This window comes from Orcinus orca, chromosome 6 (assembly GCF_937001465.1).
Source record: "Orcinus orca chromosome 6, mOrcOrc1.1, whole genome shotgun sequence".
Taxonomy (NCBI): domain Eukaryota; kingdom Metazoa; phylum Chordata; class Mammalia; order Artiodactyla; family Delphinidae; genus Orcinus; species Orcinus orca.
Window position 1 is genome coordinate 64,732,026 of NC_064564.1, and position 23,465 is coordinate 64,755,490.

Consider the following 23,465-nt stretch of genomic DNA (forward strand, 5'->3'; position numbering starts at 1 on the left):
CAGGATGTGCCCATTTTCATTTCTGGTATTGGTTTTGTGTATGTGTATGTTTGTTTTCTTCATCAGTATTGCCAAGGGTTTATAAATTTTAATAATGTTTCCAAAGAACCAACTTTCGAATTTAATGATTTTTCTATTGTATATTTGTTTTATATTTCATTGATTTCTGCTCTTTATTTCCTTCTTTCAGCTTTGGGGCTTTGATTTGCTGTTCTTTTCTAGTTTTTTTTCTTTTAATGAACACGTATGTTTGATTTTCAACTTTCCTTCTTTTCTAAATATACATTCTTAACTATAAATGTCCCTCAAAGTACTGCTTTAGTTACATACACCCCACCACTTTTAATTATTATATATTTTCCTTCCATATTTCCATCTCTACTCATTTGCATGTTTAAAGTCTGTTATTTTAGTACCTACCCTAGAAACTTTCATATGCATAATTAACTTATTAAAGCCTAATCAATATTTTTACCATTTTCCTGATTAATACAAGGACCTTGGAACACTTTTAACTGTAATCATTTCTCACCCAGCTTATTTGTTATTGTTGTAATGTATTTTAATTCTATCTTGTCTTCTTTTTAAACTCCACAAAACATTTTTATCATTATTTTATGCCCTGTCTATATAGATACAGCTATATATTACCACTTTTTTGCTCTTTTCCCATCTCTGATCATCAGTTAAGGATCATTGACCTTTATTCCATTTGAAGTAAATCCTTTAGCATTTCCTTTGGATGAGGTTCTGTTCATCACAAATATGGAGTTTTTGTTTGAAAATATCTTTATGTTTGTCTTCATTTTTGAAAGATATTTTTGCTGCGAATGGATATTTACATTGATAGTATTTTTAATATTAATTAATTAATATTTGGCTGCATTGAGTATTCATTTCTGCAGATGGGCTTTCTCTAGTTGTGGCAAGAGGAGGCTACTCTTCGTTGTGGTGTGTGGGCTTCTCACTACAGTAGCTTGTCTTTGTTGTGGAGAACGGGCTCTAGGCACGCGGGCTTTAGTAGTTGTGGCATGCGGGCTCAGTAGTTGTGGTGCACAGGCTTAGTTGATCCGCGACATGTGTGATCTTCCCGGAACAGGACTCGAACCCACGTCCCCTGCATTGGCAGGCAGATTCCTAACCACTGCACCACCAGGGAAGTCCCGATAGTTTTTTTTTTTTAAGTACATTAAAGATATTCCATTGTCTGCTGGCTTCCATTATTTCTGTTGAGATAACTGTAAATCTTTTTTTCTTTTAATTTCTGTATTTTTCATATTTAGAAGTTTTCTTTAGTTCTTTTTCAAAACTGCTTTGCATTTTAAAATAATCTTTTTCTTTGCCCTTGTTTTCAGTTTCTTTTCACTAGACGTATTTTGCACCTCCTAAATTACCTATGTCTATAGATTTTGGGGGGGTCGTACTTTTTTTCCTATCCCTCAACAGTAACTTATTTCCTTTTATATTTTGGGGTTTTTTTGACTGTGAACTCATTTCTTGTTACTGAATCAGTGTGGGAGTTCCTTAAGATCTAGTTATAAGGTTCATTGCCTCAGAGAATTGATTTTTTTCTGTTCAAGTACCTGACAACAATTTTGACATGAGACCATGTTAAACTTTTTGAGCACCCAGGAAATGTGAATGTGGTCAGTAAATCCACATGAGTCAGCTTACAGTTACAAATTCTTTAAAGAGATTTTATTTTTTCTCCATCCAACACTCCTATTGTGAAGACAGTTTTCCTTTCAGTCCCTTAGTTGGGGCCAGGAGAAGGGACTGTTGTTGCTAGTACACCCTTCTACTAATTTTGTGGGCTTTTGGAGTCCCAGCTTTGTGCTGGGGAAGCCAGATTCTATCATCCCACAACCACCCCCATTCAGTAAAAAGCTAAAACTCCCCAAAACTATAAGCACTTTTGAAAAAAAAATGAATTTTACCAAAAATCTCTAGTACTGTTTAGATATTTAAATGTAATTAATATACATAAATGCCAAATCACAAATGATAGTTTCTTCATTAGCTTTTTTAATGAACCAGAACTACTTGATTAATTTGTTGTATCTGTAATAATAAGGTAGTTATAGTGTGACCTCTTAGCCAGAAATATAAAAGTAAGTTTCTTCTATAAAATGAAAGTCCTGATATTGCTAAAATAGTATTCTTACTATGTATTTGTTTTAACAGATTACAATATGATAGTACAGAAAAATAGCCAGTGTCAGACACTGTGCCTCGACTTTCATTCAGAGTCCATGAATTAGTCACATCTTTATGTTTTTATACATCTTTTCTAGAGTAAGAGCTCTCACTCTTGAAAATTCAAGAGAAAGAAGTTATTATATTTTCTTCCCCTTGTTGGTGCATTTTAATTTCTCTCCCCAAACCTTATATGCTTTTATTTCTTTAAATACAGCTTTATTGAAATATAATTCACATACCATAGAGTTTACCTATTTAAATATAAAATCCAGCTGTTTTTAGTACATTCACAGAGTTGTGCAACCATCACTGCAGTCAATTTTAGAACGTTTCATCACACCAAAAATAAAGACTAATGGGACTTGCCTGGTGGTCCAGTGATTAAGACTCCATGCTCTCAAAGCAGAGGGCCTGGGTTTGATCCCTGGTCAGGGAACTAGATTCCACGTGCTGCAACTAAGAGTTCATATGCCAAAACTAAGATCCAGCGCAGCCTTAAAAAAAAAAAAAAAAAAGACTGTGAAGTCACTTCCCATTTCCCCCACCTCCCCAGTCCTTGGAAACCTCTAATCTACTTTCCATCTCTATTCATTTCTGGACATTTTATGTAAATGGTATTATATAATATGTGGTCTTATGGGTGACTTTTTTTACTTAGTATCATGTTTCAAGGTTCATCCATGTTGTAACATGTATAAGCACTTCATTTTTTTTAATTGCCAAATAATATTCCATTGTACAGATATACCACTTTCTTTTTTTTTTTTTTTTGGTAGTTTGTCAAATGCTTTTTTTTCTTTAAACATCTTTATTGGAGTATAATTGCTTTACAATGGTGTGTTAGTTTCTGCTGTATAACAAAGTGAATCATTTATACATATCCATATGTCCCCATATCTCTTCCCTCTTGCATCTCCCTCCCTATCCCACCCCTCCAGGTGGTCACAGAGCACCGAGCTGATCTCCCTGTGCTTATGCGGCTGCTTCCCACTAGCTATCTATTTTACATTTGGTAGTGTATATATGTCCATGCCACTCTCTCACTTCGTCCCAGCTTACCCTTCCCACTCCCCGTATCCTCAAGTGCATTCTCTAGTAAGTCTGTGTCTTTATTCCCGTCTTGCCCTTAGGTTCTTCATGACCTTTTTTTTTTTTTCAGATTCCATATGTATGTGTTAGCATGCAGTAGTTGTTTTTCTCTTTCTGACTTACTTCACTCTGTATGACAGACTCTAGGTCCAACCACCTCACTACAGATAACTCAATTGCTTTTTTTTTTATGGCTGAGTAATATTCCATTGTATATATGTGCCACATCTTCTTATCCATTCATCTGTGGATGGACACTTAGGTTGCTTCCATGTCCTGGCTATTGTAAATAGAGCTGCAATGAACATTGTGATACATGACTCTTTTTGAATTCTGGTTTTCTTAGGGTATATGCCCAGTAGTGGGATTGCTGAGTCATATGGTAGTTCTATTTTTAGTTTCTTAAGGAACCTCCATATTGTTCTCCATAGTGGCTGTATCAATTTCCATTCCCACCAACAGTGCAAGAGGGTTCCCTTTTCTCCACACCCTCTCCAGCATTTATTGTTTGTAGAATTTTTGATGATGGCCATTCTGACTGGTGTGAGATGATACCTCATTGTAGTTTTGATTTGCATTACTCTAATGATTAATGATGTTGAGCATGCTTTCATGTGTTTGTTGGCAATCTGTATATCTTCTTTGGAGAAATGTCTATTTAGGTTTTCTGCCCATTATTAGATTGGGTTGTTTGTTTTTTTGATATTGAGCTGCATGAGCTGCTTGTAAGTTTGGGAGATTAATACTTTGTCAGTTGCTTCATTGGCAAATATTTTCTCCCATTCTGAGGGTTGTCTTTTGGTCTTGTTTATGGTTTCCTTTGCTGTGCAAAAGCTTTTAAGTTTCATTAGGTCCCATTTGTTTCTTGTTTTTATTTCCATTTCTCTAGGAGGTGGGTCAGAAAGGATCTTGCTGTGATTTATGTCATAGAGTGTTCTGCCTATGTTTTCCTCTAAGACTTTGATAGTGTCTGGCCTTACATTTAGGTCTTTAATCCATTTTGAGTTCATTTTTGTGTATGGTGTTAGGGAGTGTTCTAATTTTATTCTTTTACATGTAGCTGTCCAGTTTCCCCAGCACCACTTATTGAAGAGGCTGTCTTTTCTCCATTGTATATTCTTGCCTCCTTTATCAAAGATGAGGTGACCATATATGCATGGGTTTCTCTCTGGGCTTTCTATCCTGTTCCTTTGATCTATATTTCTGTTTTTGTGCCTGTACCATACTGTCTTGATTACTGTAGCTTTGTAGTATAGCCTGAAGTCAGGGAGCCTGATTCCTCCAGGCCCATTTTTCTTTCTCAAGATTGCTTTGGCTATTTGGGGTCTTTTGTGTTTCCATACAAATTGTGCAATTTTTTGTTCTAGTTCTGTGAAAAATGCCATTGGTAGTTTGATAGGGATTGCATTGAATCTGTAGATTGCTTTGGGTAGTATAGTCATTTTCACAATGTTGATTCTTCCAATCCAAGAACATGGTATATCTCTCCATCTGTTTGTATGGTCTTTAATTTCTTTCATCAGTGTCTTATAATTTTCTGCATACAGGTCTTTTGTCTCCTTAGGTAGGTTTATTCCTAGGTATTTTATTCTTTTTGTTGCACTGGTAAATGGGAGTGTTTTCTTAATTACACTTTCAGATTTTTCATCATTAGTGTATAGGAATGCCAGAGATTTCTGTGCATTAATTTTGTATCCTGCTACTTTACCAAATTCATTGATTAGCTCTAGTAGTTTTCTGGTAGCATCTTTAGGATTCTCTATGTATAGTATCATGTCATCTGCAAGCAGTGACAGCTTTACTTCTTCTTTTCCGATTTGGATTCCTTTTATTTCTTTTTCTTCTTTAGCTGTGGCTAAAACTTCCAAAACTATGTTGAATAAGAGTGGTGAGAGTGGGCAACCTTGTCTTGTTCCTGATCTTAGTAGAAATGGTTTCAGTTTTTTACCATTGAGGACGATGTTGGCTGTGGGTTTGTCATATATGGCCTTTATTATGTTGAGGAAAGTTCCTTCTGTGCCTACTTTCTGGAGGGTTTTTATCATAAATGGGTGTTGAATTTTGTTGAAAGCTTTCTCTGCATCTATTGAGATGATCATATGGTTTTTCTTCTTCAATTTGTTAATATGGTGTATCACATTGATTGATTTGCATATATTGAAGAATCTTTGCATTCCTGGGATAAACCCCACTTGATCATGGTGTATGATCCTTTTAATGTGCTGTTGGATTCTGTTTGCTAATATTTTGTTGAGGATTTTTGCATCTGTTCATCAGTGATATTGGCCTATAGTTTTCTTCCTTTGTGACATCTTTGTCTGGTTTTGGTATCAGGGTGATGGTGGCCTCGTAGAATGAGTTTGGGAGTGTTCCCCTCTCTGCTGTATTTTGGAAGAGTTTGAGAAGGATAGGTGTTAGCTCTTCTCGAAATGTTTGATAGAATTCACCTGTGAAGCCATCTGGTCCTGGGCTTTTGTTTGTTGGAAGATTTTTAATCACAGTTTCAATTTCAGTGCTTGTGATTGGTCTGTTCATATTTTCTATTTCTTCCTGGTTCTGTCTCTGAAGGTTGTGCATTTCTAAGAATTTGTCCATTTTTTCCAGGTTGTCCATTTTATTGGCATATGGTTGCTTGTAATAATCTCTCATGATCCTTTGTATTTCTGCAGTGTCAGTTGTTACTTCTCCTTTTTCATTTCTAATTTTATTGATTTGAGTCTTTTCCCTTTTGGTTTCTCCCAAAACTAATTGATAAATTGGTTTATCAATTTTGTTTATCTTCTCAAAGAACCAGCTTTTAGTTTTATTGATCTTTGCTATCATTTCCTTAATTTCTTTTTCATTTATTTCTGATCTGATCTTTATGATTTCTATTTATCCATTCAGCAGTTGATGGATATACAAATACCAAATACATTTGGTAGTTTTACTCTTTGACTATTATGAGTAATGCTACTATGAACATTAATATACAAGTTTTTGTGTGGACATATATTTTCATTTCTCTTGGACATATACCTAGGAGTAGGTTTGCTGGGTCATATGTTTAACCTTCTGAGGACCTGCTAGACTGCCTTTGAAAGTAGCTATATCCTTTATAGTGTATGAAGTTTCCAGTTTCTCCATAGTTTTACCAATAGCTGTTAGTATCTCTCTTACAATAATCATCTCAAGATCATTATCTTAAGAGAGATACCAATTCATGTATTGGTATCGTACTGTGGTTTTGATTTACATTTCTCTAACGGATAATGATGTTGAGCATCTTTTCATCGGCTTATTATTCATTTGTACGTCTTCTTTGGAGAAATATTTACTTTGTCCATTTTTAGTTCGGTTATTTTATCCTTTTATTATTGAGTTATAAGTGTTCTTTTATTTTCTAGATACAGATCTCTCATTAGATACGTGATTTGCAAAAATGTTCTCCCATTCCATGGTTGTCTTTTCACTTGATGATGTCCTTTAAAAGCACAAACGTTTTTAGTTTTGATGGTGACCACTTTATTTTTTCTTTTGTTGCTGTGCTTTTGGTGCCATATATAAAAACACTTTGCCTAATGCAAGATGACGGAGACTTCTTTTTATCTAATTTAATTTTTTTAATTAAGAAAATTTAAAGCAGTGCCCGTAAAGAACTTTTTAAGGGGAAGAAAGCACTTATAATCTCATCAACATAGGATTCACGTATTTTTGGAATACTGTCATCTCCTTGTTCAGTATTTGCATATTTTCATTATTGCTATTGTTTGTTAAGTACTATATTGTGTTCTGATGTTTTTTGTGTTATGCATAGTATTCATAATTTTAATTTTAAGGCTATATAATATATCCAGCTTATTTCCCAGTTATGTAATACAACTTCTTTATATTTTTATTTTCCTTATACAGAACTCCAGTTAACACTGACAAACACGTAACTTTTTGCTTCTATTGAATTATCTTCTTAGAATAACTTTTTAGGAATGGAATTATCAGGTCAAAGGATGTAAACATGTTTACAGCTCTTACATGACATCATATTACTTCTAGAAAGCACTAAACTGTGCTTTTGTGTAGTAAACATTTTAAAAATGTTTTTCATTTATTTTGAAGTTGATACACATTGTGAGTTGAACAGTTTTGCCTTGAGTAGCAATGTTAGTGATAATCCTCCATCAGTAAAACTCAGGATCAAGTTATATGTGTATTTCTTCATCTGAAAAAAAAATCACAATAGTACATCTAATGGGACACTTTGTACTGATAGTGAAAACTAGAACAGCCAATTGCCTTGTTGACTGAAGATAAATATGACATACTTAAAATTTAGTATTTTATGGTATTCTCTACTTTAAGTAATAATAATATAATTTGTTAAATTTTCTTTAGGCTTCGGGAGCAGGAAAGAAAAGAAGCAGAAGAAGCTAGTCAAAAGGAAGTAGAAGAATGGGAAAGAAAACTTCTAGCTCAAGCAGCTCCAACTTGTATGGAGACCATGTGGGAAATTCCAGCAATCGGGCATTTCCTTTGTTTAGCCCAGCAAATTCTAAATTTGCCAGAAATAGTCTTTTACGAATTGGAACGCTGTCTTCTGATGCCTCAGTGTAACGCTTTTCTATCTAAAATAATGACTTCTCTATTAAGTCCTCCCCATCGCAGACCTACCTTACATCGAAGACCTACTTTGCCTTATAGAACCTGGGAAGCAGCACTGAGACAGAAAGTACAGCAGTGGTACACGGCTGTAGGGCAGACTGAAAATCCCAATAACTGTGCTGAAAAACTTGGGTTGTGTCCTCAGTTTTTTAAAGTTCTTGGAGAAGTTAATCCATTGGAAGAAAAACTTTTTCATGAACTACCTTTCTACCAAAAAGTGTGGTTACTTAAGGGTCTTTGTGACTTTGTGTATGAAACACAGAAGGAAGTTCAAGATGCTGTACTTGGACAGCCTATTCATGAATGCAGGGAAGTTATCCTTGGTTACGATTATTTGGAGAATGCTTATGTACATTTCCCACAGTTCTGTGGTGCAGATGTACGGATTTATAAACAGAGACCTTTTCAAGCCCCAGAATTTCCAGTTCCACCCATTAAAATACAAAGAGTACCTCGGATTAAACTGGAGAAATTGAAGTGTGACTATGTTAGTGCAAGTAATGGAGAACATAGGTGTAGTAGAGAAGGCCTGCCCTCTGCCTTCAGGAAAGAGCAGGAAATTAGTTTTGATCCAACTTGCTGCCCTGCTAAAATGAACTTGGATAATCATGACATTTCTGTTGAAATGGAAGTGAAATCCAACTGTGAAATTAGAATTCGTAGGCCCTGTGAAATGAAAATAACTGATTGCTGTAAAGAAAATTTAGAGAAACCAGGGAGCCCAGGGGAAGTTACTGGCTTTGGAGAGCCTCTCAGTCCAGGTGAAATAAGGTTTATAGAAAATCAGGAAAAATATGGTGAAGCTTCCAGAGTAAAGCCTGAACCCAGTCCATTAAAAGAAAATGCTCTGAAATCTTGCCAAATACATGTAAATGGAAGTCACAGTGATCATCCAGAAATTAACTGTCACAAAGTTGTAAGGGATATTCTATTAGAACAGTCACTGCAGAGCCACAAGAAACTCAAAGTAACTAAAATGAGGGCAAAAAAGAAGAAAAAGAAAAAAAAGAAATTGAAAGATGTTTTGAATGAAAACTTACAAAGAAAGCGCGAAGGTCTTCATTCCCTTGCATTCAAGTCTTACAAACCTGAGATCCAGAATAAGTTATTGATCATCAAAAAGAAAGCAAAACACAAGAAGCACAAATCTGGTAAGCTAACACAAAATGGGTGAGAATTACATTTTAGCATATATCAAGTAGTGCTTTCAATTAGGCATCGTGGAAGGCTCTGACTGACAAAATGAAATAACGTGTGTGTGTGTGTGTGTGTGTGTGTGTGTGTGTATGTATGTATGTATGTATGTATGTTTAAAGGTCAAGTTTTATATTAGTCCCCATAATTAAAACCCAGAGCAGAAGAGGTTTTATATATAATACTAACAACAACAAAATACTGATGTAATACATTTGAATTTAATTCTCAGTTGAGAATCTTTGGGCATTATGTTTTTACATTCTCTGGACCAATTTCTCCATAAGTGATGCTTCCCATCATTTTTAAGAAGTGTTTTTTTCCCCAGGCTAAGGGCAGTACAGTGCAATGGAAGAAGCACTGATATCAAGAGGTATCATTCCCAGAGCTAAAGTGTATAGCAACTAGCTTCTTAAACCAAGGCAAGTTAGATTATTTTTCTGGGTCTTAGTTTTTTCCCACATTATATATTTTTCAACTTCCTGAAAAATTATTTTAGTATATATTTTCATATCCAGAAAAAAATGTGAACTATAAGGGAAAAATTACATCAACTAATAAGATATGAAGCTTTTTTTTTTTTACAGGATTTGTAAGTTTGTCTTACACCAGATTTAAGTACTCACTATATTTGCCACAAGCCTGTTTGAACAATAACAACAAAAAATCCGATGAATAAAGTCTTCAGTGGTTGTTTGCTCTCTTTTTATAATTACTCAGGTGCTTTTGCTTTTCCTGTTGTTTGCCATTTAATCAATTTATGTCTCAGTTACTAAGAGCATAGATGAGATAAAAGCACATGATCAACTTCATTTATTAACACTAATAAAAAGTTGTTGGATTGGGAAAAACTTGAATAGTTTACTAAAATGAGTTGTGATTTATTGTCATTATTTATGGATTTCAGTTTTTTATTCCTTCCCTCAGTAACAAAGGTAATGAAGATTAGACAGTAATTTGATGAGCTGGCAGATGAGGGAGTGAACTTTGTTTAGCTGATATCGTTGCTTTTATACTTTAGTTATTTAAATCATTAAATACAGTTAAATGTATTTTAAAATGCATATGTAATATATAATTGATAAAGAAGTAGTACAGATTTTACCATCAAGAACAGGCTTGGGCTTCCCTGGTGGCGCAGTGGTTGAGAGTCCACCTGCTGATGCAGGGGACACGGGTCCGTGTGCCGATCTGGGAAGACCCCACATGCCGCAGATCGACTAGGCCCATGAGCCATGACCGCTGAGCCTGCGCGTCCGGAGCCTGTGCTCCGCAACAGGAGAGGCCACAACAGTGAGCGGCCCACATACTGCAAAAAAAAAAAAAAAAAAAAACTTAATTTGTTGAACTAAAAATTGCAAAGTGGTCCACATTGACCCAGATGATAAAAAGCTACAGTTTTTTTAAAGTGACTCTCAACAATAAATCCTTTAAATTTTATAAGCAATCCATTAGGCTATATAAATTTAGTTTTACTGATTTGGCAAGTTCTCTTTGAAATGTTAGCCTCTAATATATTAAATAATATTTTAAAATTTAAAAACTGTTTTCAATTCCAAAGCATGTAGTATTGTTTTATTAATACCATTATCACCTAAAAGCTTTTAAGTGTTCATTTATGACCTACTATTCATGTGTTGAAAAGTAATTATGGCTTATGATGATTTATAAAATAAAATAGATATTGATGTAGCTCCTATACAGATTATACCAGTAGCAGAATAAAAATATTAACTCCTAAGGATTGAATTAAAAGGAGTTTGTATTGTAAGCAAATAAAGTGTTGCTTCATTTTTAAAATGGAAGTTCAGAGTGTTTGTAGATCAGAGAAAAAATTTGTGGGAGTTGCATGTCTAGTTCTAGACAAGTGGGTGAATAAAACTCAGAAGCAAATTCAGTGAGTACGGTTCATGCTCTCTGAGGCTGTTTGTTGGGAAGAGAAGGCTTATAGGAATGAAGTAGAAGAAAATAATGGCACTCGCCTATACACTTTCTCATTTTATCTTCAGGGCAAATTTTGGAAAGTCAGTTTTCAGTGGCACAAATACTAGGATCTGGCTGATACAGTTTCCTTCTCCCTTGTTAGTACTGAGTAAGCATAGGCCAATTCTTTCTTCACTAAACTTCTTACTGGCATAACAGTACTACGTAAAATGATATAACAACAACAAAACATCTGTTTTACGTCTTTCTGTACACTTGTCTATCTGAGGCTTTGCCCTGAGGTTTTTTTATTAGGTATATGACATTGTGGCCTTTTATAGTTAGGGGCATACCCTAATCCAGTGTTTCCTTTCTTACTCCTTTTAAAAGTGAGCTTCATGGTCACAGGTTTGGGAAATATTCCTCTTACAGATTCACATTGTGCATTAGTACAGGTCCACAGTGCATCTTACAAAACTCTTGTACCAGATGTGTTTTGGAATTCAGAAATCTTCAGATTTTAGAAGGGTATTATCATATATATAATGTTTATTAAATAACATCCCCAGTGGAGCTTAGGGCAGCCCGTGTAATCAAATGTATAATTTCTACAGAAAAATATGAAATAGACAAACTAAATGAGATGAAGACTACAAAGAACCTCATAACAGTATATATCACGTTTTGCTATCATATAAATTATTTTTAAAACTTCAGTTTTCAGAACCTTTTGGACTGTAGAATTGTACATAAGTGATTCTGGGCCAGTATATTAAGGACTTCAGAAAATCTTGAAGAAAACTGTTTAGTTTTGTTTAACCCAGTATTTTTCAAGTTTACTTGAATACAGAGCTTTTTTCAAGGAATAGTATTCTGTAGAATGTGCTTTGGGATAAAGCTGTGTCACCCATGGCTGATTTATGAACCTTTACTTAGGGTGGACTAAATGTAGTTAATCGAGATTTACGTAGTTAACCTGGTCCAATTTATGTTGATTACACAGGCCCTAAATTTTGGTGGAATCTCCAGATTTAGTAAAGCTTATTGTGATGGCAGATGATTTTTAGTAGAAGGCACAAAGATAAATTGGTTGAAAATGATTTGATAATTTTAGTGTGCTGTGAGGCACTTTTGCAATCTATAAGCATTTTAATCTGTTTTTCAGAATTGGACTCTTCTTCCTGCTTTGTAAATTTTGAATTTATTTTCATTTATTTAAGCCTGCTCCTTACTCTTGGAAGCATTGTAGAATAGGAAAACATTGGCATTTTCCCAAATATGCATACTTATAGCACTAGATACTTCTCCTTCATAATATTTATAAAATTTATTCTTAATAGTTGAATTTCTAGGTTGTTTTGATGATTGTCTCCCTCTGTTCTATAACATTCTTGAGGACAGAAGGATTATTTCTGGTTTTGCATCCCTAGCACTTAGCACAGTGACTAACTCATTGTGTAAGAATCTATTGAATGAATAAATGAACACACATAATGCGGTTCTCCCAGGTATAACTAAGATTTATCCCTTAATATGTATCTTTCACATTCTTTTAATGCATTTATATTTTTTAATAGGATTATACTATACATACCATTTTACAATCTGCTTTTTTCCCACATGACAGTATACCATGAACATCTTTGTGCAATAAATAGATCTCTATAGCATCATTTTAAATGGCTGTGTAGGATTCTGTTATGTGTATTGTGTAGTCCATTTAACCAACCTCCTTACTGGACATTTTGGTTGTTTTTGGTAATGCACTATTATAGATTGTGTAGAGCAGGTAGAGTTGAGTGAAATGAGTGAGAAATCTTAAAATGAGAGGACTTTTTATAAAACCTGAAAAAAACAAAAATGATTCAAGATACATTAATTATTACAAAAAAGCTTGTGGTATTTTAAGTTATTTATTTCAACCAGTTTGGTTTGGAGGGGTTTTCCCTCCTTACATGGTTGTTATTTTCAACCAAATCATTTTGTGTGAGCTCCTCTAAACCAATTAAAATAAATAAGACAAGTGGTGTTAGTTTCTTATAGGTGAAGAAACTAAGGTTCAAAAATAGTAAATAGCCTCATTTAATAATTGTTAAGTATATGGTAAAGACCATACAAAGGTCAAAGAGGCTAAATCCATGTGTGCTATAGTAAGATTTAATAGAAGATGAAGGACTTTGAAGAATAATGGGGATTGGGTAGATGAAAAATGGTTAATAATGTGAGCACAGCCATGGAGGCGTAATTAAGCCAAGTGTCAGTGAAAAAATAAGCATAATTAGAGAAAAACTTAAGGAAAAAGTTGAAAAGTTGAGGGTTTAAAAGGTGTTTGAATGATGGAAATATGCCATTTTGAGGTGATATCTTTCTGGGTATGTGGTGCTATTTTAGATAATTGAATCAGGAATACAGTGCAGGGAAATGAGCTTGAAATAAAATATATCAAATGTGTGAAAGTAATGAGCTGCTTTATAGGGAATGACTGAGAAAGTAATGTAATCTACAATATTTGATTATATCCAGGCCCTTATCTGTGAAACAGTTGTGTAATTCTGTGTTAATATTACTATAGAACCTAACTATGTTTGTCTTTATGGGAAAAATTCTTAGAGGACCAACTCAAGATGCCAAGGTACAAGACTGAAAGAATCGACTATACTCCATGTCCTTTTATTTTAATGCCTTCTACTTCCCCCACCCCTCCAAAAACCTAATACTCGTATGATGATTACTGCATGCCAGGCACTGTTCTAAGCCTTTATATATATTGTCTCATTTAATCCTCATAAAAACTCATAAGTACATGCTACTATTCCCCCCATTATATAGATTTTATAGATTTTTAAAAACTGAGGCACAGAGAGGTTTATTAACGTATCCAAGGTCACACAGCTAGTAAGTGAATGGCAGGATTAGGAGAAGGAATGTTGCAGGGTAATTAGGATGCCATTAAAGAGCTATAAAAAGAAACTGGCAGTGTTTATAAAAATGAAGGGATAGAAGATAACTCCAGGAAGAGGAAATTCTAAATCCAGATAAGGAATGATTATATAACTGTTCTATCACACTGACAGAAGAAAATAACATTTTGAGAGAGATGTTGCAGTAAATAGCAGAATTTGACAACTAATACAGTATTCTGAGTTAAAGGGGAAAAAAAGAAATAGGTATTCAGGAGTTATCGAATTATTTTATAGTGTTAAAAAAATGCCAGTATGATGAGAAATTTGCTCATAGGCAAGGAGAATAGAAGGAAAATCAGCTGTTTTATTAAAGTCAATGGCTTACTTAGAACATTCCAGAAACTTATATTAGCCAAGATATGGACACTTAGTAAATTAAAGCCATATTTAGACTGTTTCTGTGACTTCACCGTCTAGCTAGGCACTTGCCAGAATCACTTATAATACAAATGCTCTTGGGTTTTTACTTTTAACAGTGATTAATGTCTTAGTATCCATTCACATTAATATTCCTAAAATGAAAGTACTGAGAGAGTAGTGTATGTGTTAGAATAATTTTTAAACATGGGAAGGCCGAATCTAGGAGTATTGAAGTGGAAGCCTGAATAGTCCAAGGAGCCAAGGAGTGAATACAGGCAGGAAAACCAGGTGAAGGTAAAGATGAAGAATAAGAGACTAAGGAAAGAGTTGGATTGGGAATGATAGTCACCTTAATTTTTCTGGTAAGTGTATCTCCATGTTCTAGAATACTACAATTTTATGCCTAAGTTATAGTGTGAAATATATTTTTAGTTATATTTTTCTCTCAAGTTGGGCTTCCTTCTAGAGCTGATCTAAGCGTAATTTTAAAAAGCTTCATTAGGCTGTGCTTGTATCAATTACTAGGCCATATTTAGTTTCCTTATCCATTTCTAGGTACATGTTGACACTCACTTTTTGCCCATGTTTGTGTTTTAGGCTCAGGAATTGTGTTGAAATTCTTTGTATGTTTTAAATTGACTTCTGACAGTTATATTTTATGGGACTAGGTGACTTAGGGCAGTGGACGTAAAAGCCGTGGGTATGATCAAGTAAGTGGTAGAGGAATGGAAGCCCACTAGGGGGCAGTATGTAACTTGCCCTCTGTATTATCTGGCCCTGGAGCAAAAGCAGGTTATAAAACAAAGGCTGTGTGGTTTTACAGTATCCCATGCTCCATTTTAAAAGTAATATTTAATAAAAAGTAACAGTTGATTTTTATTGAAGAATACAGGAAAATTTGTATTCAAATTGTTTTGTGGAGGACATAGTCTCAAGGTATTAAGTAATAGTGAATATGCAAATCTTATAACCCTAATCAAAAGGAATGCTCTGAAATCAATCAGATGCAGATTACATCCCTGTAGAATGTCTGAAAACAATGCAGTATTTTACCATAAAAAGAGCACAGCTTTGAAGTGAGACCCATCTAGTACAAATATATGCTCCAGTGCATATTAGCTGTAAGTTCTCCATCAATTTATTTACCTGTTTATAGCCTGTTTCTTTCTCTGTGAAAAATGAGGTAATACCTACCTTGCTGTATTTTTTCAAGGTTTAATGGAATAGCAAGCAAATGCATAGCACCTAGCATGGTGCCTGGCACACGGTAGGAATCGATAGATGGTAACTATGATTTTTGAGAGGTTAGAATTACATAATGGAAAGAGCTTGGACTTTGGTGTTAGAGTCCCTGGCTCTGGGGCTTACTTATTACAGTGTAACACTTAAGTAAGTTAAGTAACTTTTTTGATCTTCATTTATCCCTTATTAAAATGGGGATGTTGCCTACCTTGGAGGGTGGTTTTCAGAATTAACTGAGGTAATTTATATATCACCTTACTAAGTGTCTGACACATAGTAGGCTATCAATAAATGTTATTTTCCTTACTACCGTTCCTAGGTCATGTTGTGAAACTCTTTGGTAAATTGTGTAAATTATTTAAATTGTCTGTCAGCGTTTTCCTCATTATAAAATGGACTCAGATTGACCCTAAGAATTGTAAACAATTACCTGCCTCCCTTTTTCTATCCCCAAACTGATAAAATTTCTGATGAAGTATAGGATTCTTATATTTAAGGATCATTTCTCTTGTGTGCTAAATGCTGTACATGCAAAATGAATAATAGGATTTCTGTTGTCAGTAATTTCCAATCTAGTAAGGAAGAGAAATATATAAACAGATAATTATAATACTGTATGATAAGTGTTACATTAATTGATATGTGTACGAAGTCGAGTGGTAGCACATAGGACATAAGAGCAAGAAGAACTAAAATGAAGGACTAAGTTAACAAAAGAATTTGAAGAAGGTTAAAAGATAATAAACATTTTGTTTAAACCTTTACCACAACTTAGCTAAGGCACGTGAGAACAACAGCTAACATTTATTGGTGATTTACCATGTGCCTAGCAGTAGTCTAAGCTCTTAACATGTTTTAACTTGTTTAATTCTCACAACATAGGTGATATTGTTATCCCTATTTTAGAGATGATGAAACTTCACAAGGAAATAAAATAATTTGCTCAAGGTCTTGCAGCTAGTAGGTGGTTAGAACTGATATTCCAACCCAGGTAGTTTAGTTCCAAAACTCAAGCTTAAAACTACTGCACAGTACTACTTCTAGTTACTTAATAACATTTAAGTATCTTAATGACATGATGAAAGGAGATGCCTAGTAACCACCTCAGCTGCTTAATTTACTTAATTTACAGTCAAACAGAGTGACTGTTAGAGTTAACTGAGAATTTAGTACCTTAGTGCCTCTGTGGCAACAATGTGAAATTAATTGGGAATATCAAGAGTGACCTCTGTTGTGCTTATAAAGAAATAAATACAAAATCAAATTATTTTTTAAAAAGCTAGTTAGAGGAGTGCTGAGGGGGTGGGGAATAGGAATGAGGAAGGATTTCATTTCCTTCAAATTGCTGTCTTAGGTCAGCAAGCAGTTAAATCTTTTCCCATGAACTTTCAAGAATAGTAAAGGTAGCATATAGAGGAAAGGCATTTTGGTGTTCAGATTTATCAGTCCCCTTGAGAGGTACCTATTGCATCCAGTTTAGAAATCAGTAACTAGCTGTATTATAGAGATACCAAGAATTTAATCACTTCTCCTTGAATATTGCTAAAGCAGCCACCCACCCACTTGTTTTTGTATGAGTTTAGTTCTAGTGTAGGTACTGTGTGAGCACATAAGCAAATAACAGTGATAAGAAATATACATTAGTTTTTTTTAAATTAATTTATTTTTGGCTGTGTTGTGTCTTTATTGCTGCACGTGGGCTTTTTCTAGTTGCGGCAAGCAGGCGCTACTCTTCATTGTGGTGCGTGGGCTTCTCATTGCAATGGCTTCTCTTCTTGCAGAGCACGGGCTATAGGTGCGTGGGCTTCAGTAGTTGTGGCTCGCAGGCTTAGTTGCTCCGCGGCATGTGGGATCTTCGTGGACCAGGGCTCGAACCCATGTCCCCTGCATTGGCAGGTGTATTCTTAACCACTGCACCACCAGGGAAGTCCCTACATTAGGTTTTTAAATTTAATTGTTACCTAGTGGAACAAAACACTAAAACCCATGTGAATCTCAGCCACTGAAAATTTGCAGTAGTTCAAGTATGGTATACTTGCATTTTATTGAGTCAAAGTTAGAAATGACCCAAATTACAATTCTGTGATATGATTGAAAGAGGAATACAGAAGAAAATACAATTACATTGTAAACTGGAATTGCGCTTATGAGTTGAATGAAATGTTGCAATAAAAACTGTTTTCATGCAAGATCACATCTATGCAGGAAAACATTTAGAAAAGAACAATAGGGGTTATGTAGTATAGCAAAGTTGCTTTCGGTACTTAGTCATTTTCTCTTTTAAAAAAAAGTAATTTTTAAGATGATTTTAGCCTACAAATGATTGTGAACTAAAATTAACTTTTAAGTATTTCTAATTAATTTTTTATTCCCTACATAGATTGTAAACTCTTGGAGGACAGGGTTTCCATTTTATAATTTTTTGTTGTCCCCATAAAGTGTACTGTATCTCATGTTTGTTGATTAAGTAACAATTTATTAATTGATTTTGCTGATTGCAAATGGGGAGAAAAGCATTTACTTGACTATGTTCCTTACTAGAAAATAGAGGCTATATGTATGTACATATTTCTTTTGTCTGGTTAAATACATATTTTAGATTATATGTACTTTATGCTATGAAATAGATTTCTTTAAGAATGTGGATTTATTTTTCCTAGTGATTTCTGATTGCACAAATGACTAGGTGCACTTTAAAGGGAGATGTTTACCTTGTTTTAAAACTGGTTATTGAATACTGCCAACGGCAGTCCATTAGGTGAGTGCAGAACTAAAGGGATAGAAGGAAAACCCTGTTTCTTAAGCTACTGAGAGGATTTTCACATTAGGTTGAATAAAGACCATAGTCTTCAGAGTATAGTTGTATGCAAGTTCCTGACTACAGAAGTCATTGTTAAAGGTAAGGTTTTTTCTTATGTAACCTCATTTTAAGTTGTGAATTAGATTTTAACTAAGCAATAGTAATGTGACTTTTTTGCCAAATCTTATTGTAATAAATTCTGGTACTGTGCAACACATTGGAGATTATAGTAGTTTGGTTCTTATAGAAAGAAAACACCATTTGTTAATATGTCTGTTACAGGTAGTTATAGTTTAATGTTTGCTTTTGCTGGGGCTTGTTTTGATTCATCATTTTTATTTGACTCACTAGAAGCCATCTGTTAGTTATAATTTAACTTTCAAGGTTCTATGTAATTTGGGTTTTGTTAATGAAGTGCTATAAACAGCATTATGAAGCTTTTCTCTTTTAATCTTGAAAGGAAAAAAATCCATATCTAAAAAAGCAATCACAAAGAAGAGGAAAACTGTCACAAAGTCACCTACTGTACCAGAATTTCAGGTAAATGTTTCAATTTTGTCTCAATACTTATTAATTTAATTTTTTGTTTCAGTGTTTATATTGTTCCTCAAGAGATTGGCTAAATTCCGCCATAACACACAATACTTTTAATGAGATGTTTCCAACTATGACTTTTTCCCTGCAAGTGTAGATATAGCTAAAATTTAATCTGCTAGTATTTCAAAAATTTTTACCTCTCTTTTTGTCTCTTGATAGCCAAAAATCTCTGTGGTTTTCTGTACGCTATACTGTTTTGTAGAAGTAATTTAATAGAAATATATATATATATATGTATCAAGTAAATGTGTAGATGAAAGTCTTCCAAGAACTAACTATAATTTGTACATGGTAGCATTGTGTAGGTAATCCATTTTATTTTCATTTATTTGGGCACTATAGAAATAGCAGACTTACTAACTTAAAAAACAAAACTTTTAACACAGCTATATATGAACTTCAGAGAGAATATTAAGTAAACGTTAATTGAATGGTTTTTTAAACATTTCTGCAAAAAGAAAAAAGTACTTGTATGTACTGCTATCTGATTATGTGAAGAGTTTTCTGTTTGTAGTTGATACTAGAATAAGCAGAGAAGTTCACCCTAGTTAAATAATACTTTTATTTTCTACTTTATGAAAGATGAGTTTCTACAACAAATGACTATTTCTTTAAAATTTTTCTTTGTATTAGCGTGTCCAATCTATTTCTGGTTTAGATTATAAAATTAACACTTAATTGCCAAAAAAAAAAGTGATGTTAAAATGAATTTCTGTGAGTCTCAAAACTAAAGAAGAAAGTAAAGGAGTAATAACTATGAAAATATTGATAATATGTAATGTGAGTTTTACAGTTACCTGTATCCAAAAATGTAGACACATCTTTTTTTCAGTAAAAATTCTATTTTGGAAGTGTTTTTTATGGAAGCTACTAATTGGTAAAATTTAATACTTTTAAATGAACAGTAAAAGAAAATAGACATATTTTTCTTTTAGTATTTTAGAGTATTTTTAATGACATCCTTAGGATGAATTACAACCATTTCTACAAAATCCTTTTATATAAAGTAACCTTGGTTCCAGCATATTCAGTTAAAAACAAAAAAGTGTATTTACTGTTTACTTAGAGGCTTTTCTACCATTGCTTGTGTGTGTTATTTAATGCTATAATAGTATATTGTCATTCATTCTTCCACTGATTTCATGCTAGCCTTTGCTATTTCTCCCACTCATTTTTTCCTTAATCCCTCAAAGTATTCATCCTGGCAGTATGGATCTCAGAACAGATCTGGTCCACTGTTGATATTCCCCTTCATTCCTGTATTAATGGATGGATTTTTATATGTAATAAGTGGCACAGACAGCATAGACAGCATAGACAGTTTTTGTTTTGTTTTTTTTAATTGCAGGTGGTATTCATTAGTGAGGCATGAAATCAGCTTAGTGGATTGCATGACCAGCATTTCTTTTTTAAGCTAACAAAATTAAAATAGAAATTTTAAGAGTTTCAAATATAATAAGGGTAATATTGTTTCATAAAACTTTGGTTTCCATTGTGTGTGTTTACTGACATGCAGTGTAAATGTATTTTTGACCATGGGTTGGGGGCAAAAAAGTATGAAAAACACTGTTGTAAATGATGTTTTCAGTTAGTTACCGACCATTTGCTTACCACTCAGAAACTTAAGGTCAAAAGTACATGTTTTGCTAGATTGAACTGTTTAAAATAAAGTGCTCTTCCTGGTTCTTAAGGTGTCCTAGAAAGAAGGCGGGGTTGGGGGTGAGAGAGGGGTGTGTGTGTGTGTGTGTGTGTGTGTGTGTGTGTGTGTGGGTGGCTAGGGTTGGGAAATAGACTTATGAGAACAGTTGTTCTTATGCCTGGTTTACAATTTAAATACCATGGTATTACTGAGAAAGAAAATTGACAGCTATTTCCCAGGAAATAGGTCATTTGCTTCAACTAAGCAAAGAATAGGACATAGTATTAGTCACTAGTAAACTTTATTGTTACATGCAAAACTTATAGTTTTGCCTCTCATAATAATTCTATGTAGTTTGTTTCTTTAATTATTTGAAAGACTCCTACATATAAGAAGACTGGTTATTATATAACAAAGAACTGAATTTATTTCCTTCTCAAAAGCTCTAGCAGTATGACATTTAGCACCTCAGAAACATATCCAGGAATTAAATTGTGTGAAATTTTGATTTTTGTAGTTGTTGTATTTAAGTTCTGGTGAATTAAAAAAGTGAATCCTGTTTTGACCTCAGCTACTTTTTAATTTGATAGTGGTTGTTGACTTTTTTAAAACTAGATCAAACCTATAAGCCTGTTTGCTTCAGGAAGAATCCGTGTTTATTTATATACACAACTAAAATATCTATACCTCAGTGTGAAAAAATAATCATCCCACCCCTATTTAAAGTATACACTGTAAGCAGTCAAAGACCTATTGTATTTATATTTGTGTATATATTATAATGGGACTACCCATATCTGTACCAGTTTTTCCTAGCAGTTATATCAGTGGTTCTCAAACTTTAAATAGTATAAAAATAATCTGATACTTTTATTAAAAATGAAAAATCCTGGGTTTCATCCTCTAAGGGTCCATCCTTGATTCAGTGGGTCTAGGTGGATGTCAGTAATCTGGATAGTGCTTAAGCATATGGATTCTGGAACCAGGCTACTTAGGTTCGAATGCCATCTTAGCCCTAACTTGATAACCTTAGGTAAGTTACTTAACTGCTCAAAGCTTCCAATTCCTCATCTGTACAATGGAATAATAATAGCTCCCACTCCTAGGATTGTTGTGAGGATTAAACGATAGAACTTACTGTTTTATTATCTTATTTATTTTTTCAAATAAGCATGCCAGATGCTTTAGACGAAAAGTACTGTGTTTATGAGCAGGAAAATCAATCAATTAAGAGCATCTATTACTGACCTTTACCACTTTTTCCAGGAACTTAAGACCTTGAAATAAATCTCAGATTTGGTCATATTTTATAAATCATGAAATTTCATCATTAAGCATAAAAGTATTTCAAAAGTGAAAAACTGGGTAATATTATTTGCATCATTATATTAGAGGGAAAACTTATGCTGAGCCCTCCCTACTCTAGTGTTATGTCGGGTTATACATTTGGCATATAGGGGAACTTGTCATGTTTTTCTACTTAGCAATAATTGTAAAAAGTTAGGAAATATTTTTATTTTTAGTCTTTAGCATGTTGGTGATAAAAACTTTTATGTCAAATTTAACAGTTACTGATTACTCTGTTAAACTGACTAAATTATTTTTTGTTTTTCTGTGTTAGTTTTTTTTTTTTTTTTTTTTGCGGTACGCGGGCCTCTCACTGTTGTGGCCTCTCCCGTTGCGGAGCACAGGCTCCGGACGCGCAGGCTCAGTGGCCATGGCTCACGGGCCCAGCCGCTCCGCGGCATGTGGGATCTTCCCGGACCGGGGCACGAACTCACGTCCCCTGCATCGGCAGGCGGACTCTCAACCACTGCGCCACCAGGGAAGCCCTTTGTGTTAGTTTTATAATGTAAGACTTTTATATTGAAAAGTGAATATTGATTTTCTTAATAAAGTTCATTTTTACCCAGGAGCCTTTTAATTTGTTTAATATTTGAGAGAGAAATTTAATATGTGAATTCTCTTTTTGTACACAGTTATAACAGTCATACAAAGTGTTCTTTATATATATATATATATATATTTTTTTTTAGCATCTTTATTGGAGTATAATTGCTTTACAATGGTGTGTTAGTTTTTGCTTTATATCAAAGTGAATCAGCTATACATACACATATATCCCCATATCTCCTCCCTCTTGCGTCTCCCTCCCACCCTCCCTATCCCACCCCTGGAGGTGGTCACAAAACACTGAGCTGATCTCCCTGTGCTATGTGGCTGCTTCCCACTAGCTATTTTACATTTGATAGTGTGTATATGTCCATGCCACTCTCTCACTTCTTCCCAGCTTACCCTTCCCCCTCCCCATGTCCTCAAGTCCATTCTCTACTTCTGTGACTTTATTCCTGTCCTGGCCCTAGGTTCTTCAGAACCATTTTTTTTTTTTTTTTTTTTTTTTTTGTTGCGGTATGCGGGCCTCTCACTGTTGTGGCCTCTCCCGTTGCGGAGCACAGGCTCCGGACGCGCAGGCTCAGCGGCCATGGCTCACGGGCCCAACCGCTCCGCAGCATGTGGAATCCTACCGGACGGGACACGAACCCGCGTCCCCTACATCGGCAGGCGGACTCCCAACCACTGTGCCACCAGGGAAGCCCAGAACCATTTTTTTCTTTCAGATTCCATATATATGTGTTAGCATACAGTATTTGTTTTTCTCTTTCTGCCTTAGTTCACTCTGTATGACAGACTCTAGGTCCATCCACCTCATTACAAATAACTCAATTTCGTTTCCTTTTATGGCTGAGTAGTATTCCATTGTATGTATGTGCCACATCTTCTTTATCCATTCATCTGTGGATGGACACTTAGGTTGCTTTCG

General features: G+C 34.4%; 1 protein-coding gene across 5 annotated transcripts in view; it reads left to right on the forward strand.

Moving 5' to 3' along the window:
* Window positions 1-23,465, forward strand: part of KIAA2026 (KIAA2026 ortholog) — a 103,975-nt gene that overhangs the window by 45,673 nt on the left and 34,837 nt on the right. For all 5 annotated transcript variants that reach the window (XM_004279115.3, XM_033404412.2, XM_033404413.2 and 2 more), the window contains 2 exons: window positions 7,660-9,077; window positions 18,869-18,948. In XM_004279115.3, coding sequence (XP_004279163.1) covers window positions 7,660-9,077; window positions 18,869-18,948 — 1,498 coding nt within the window. The remainder of the gene's footprint in view (window positions 1-7,659; window positions 9,078-18,868; window positions 18,949-23,465) is intronic.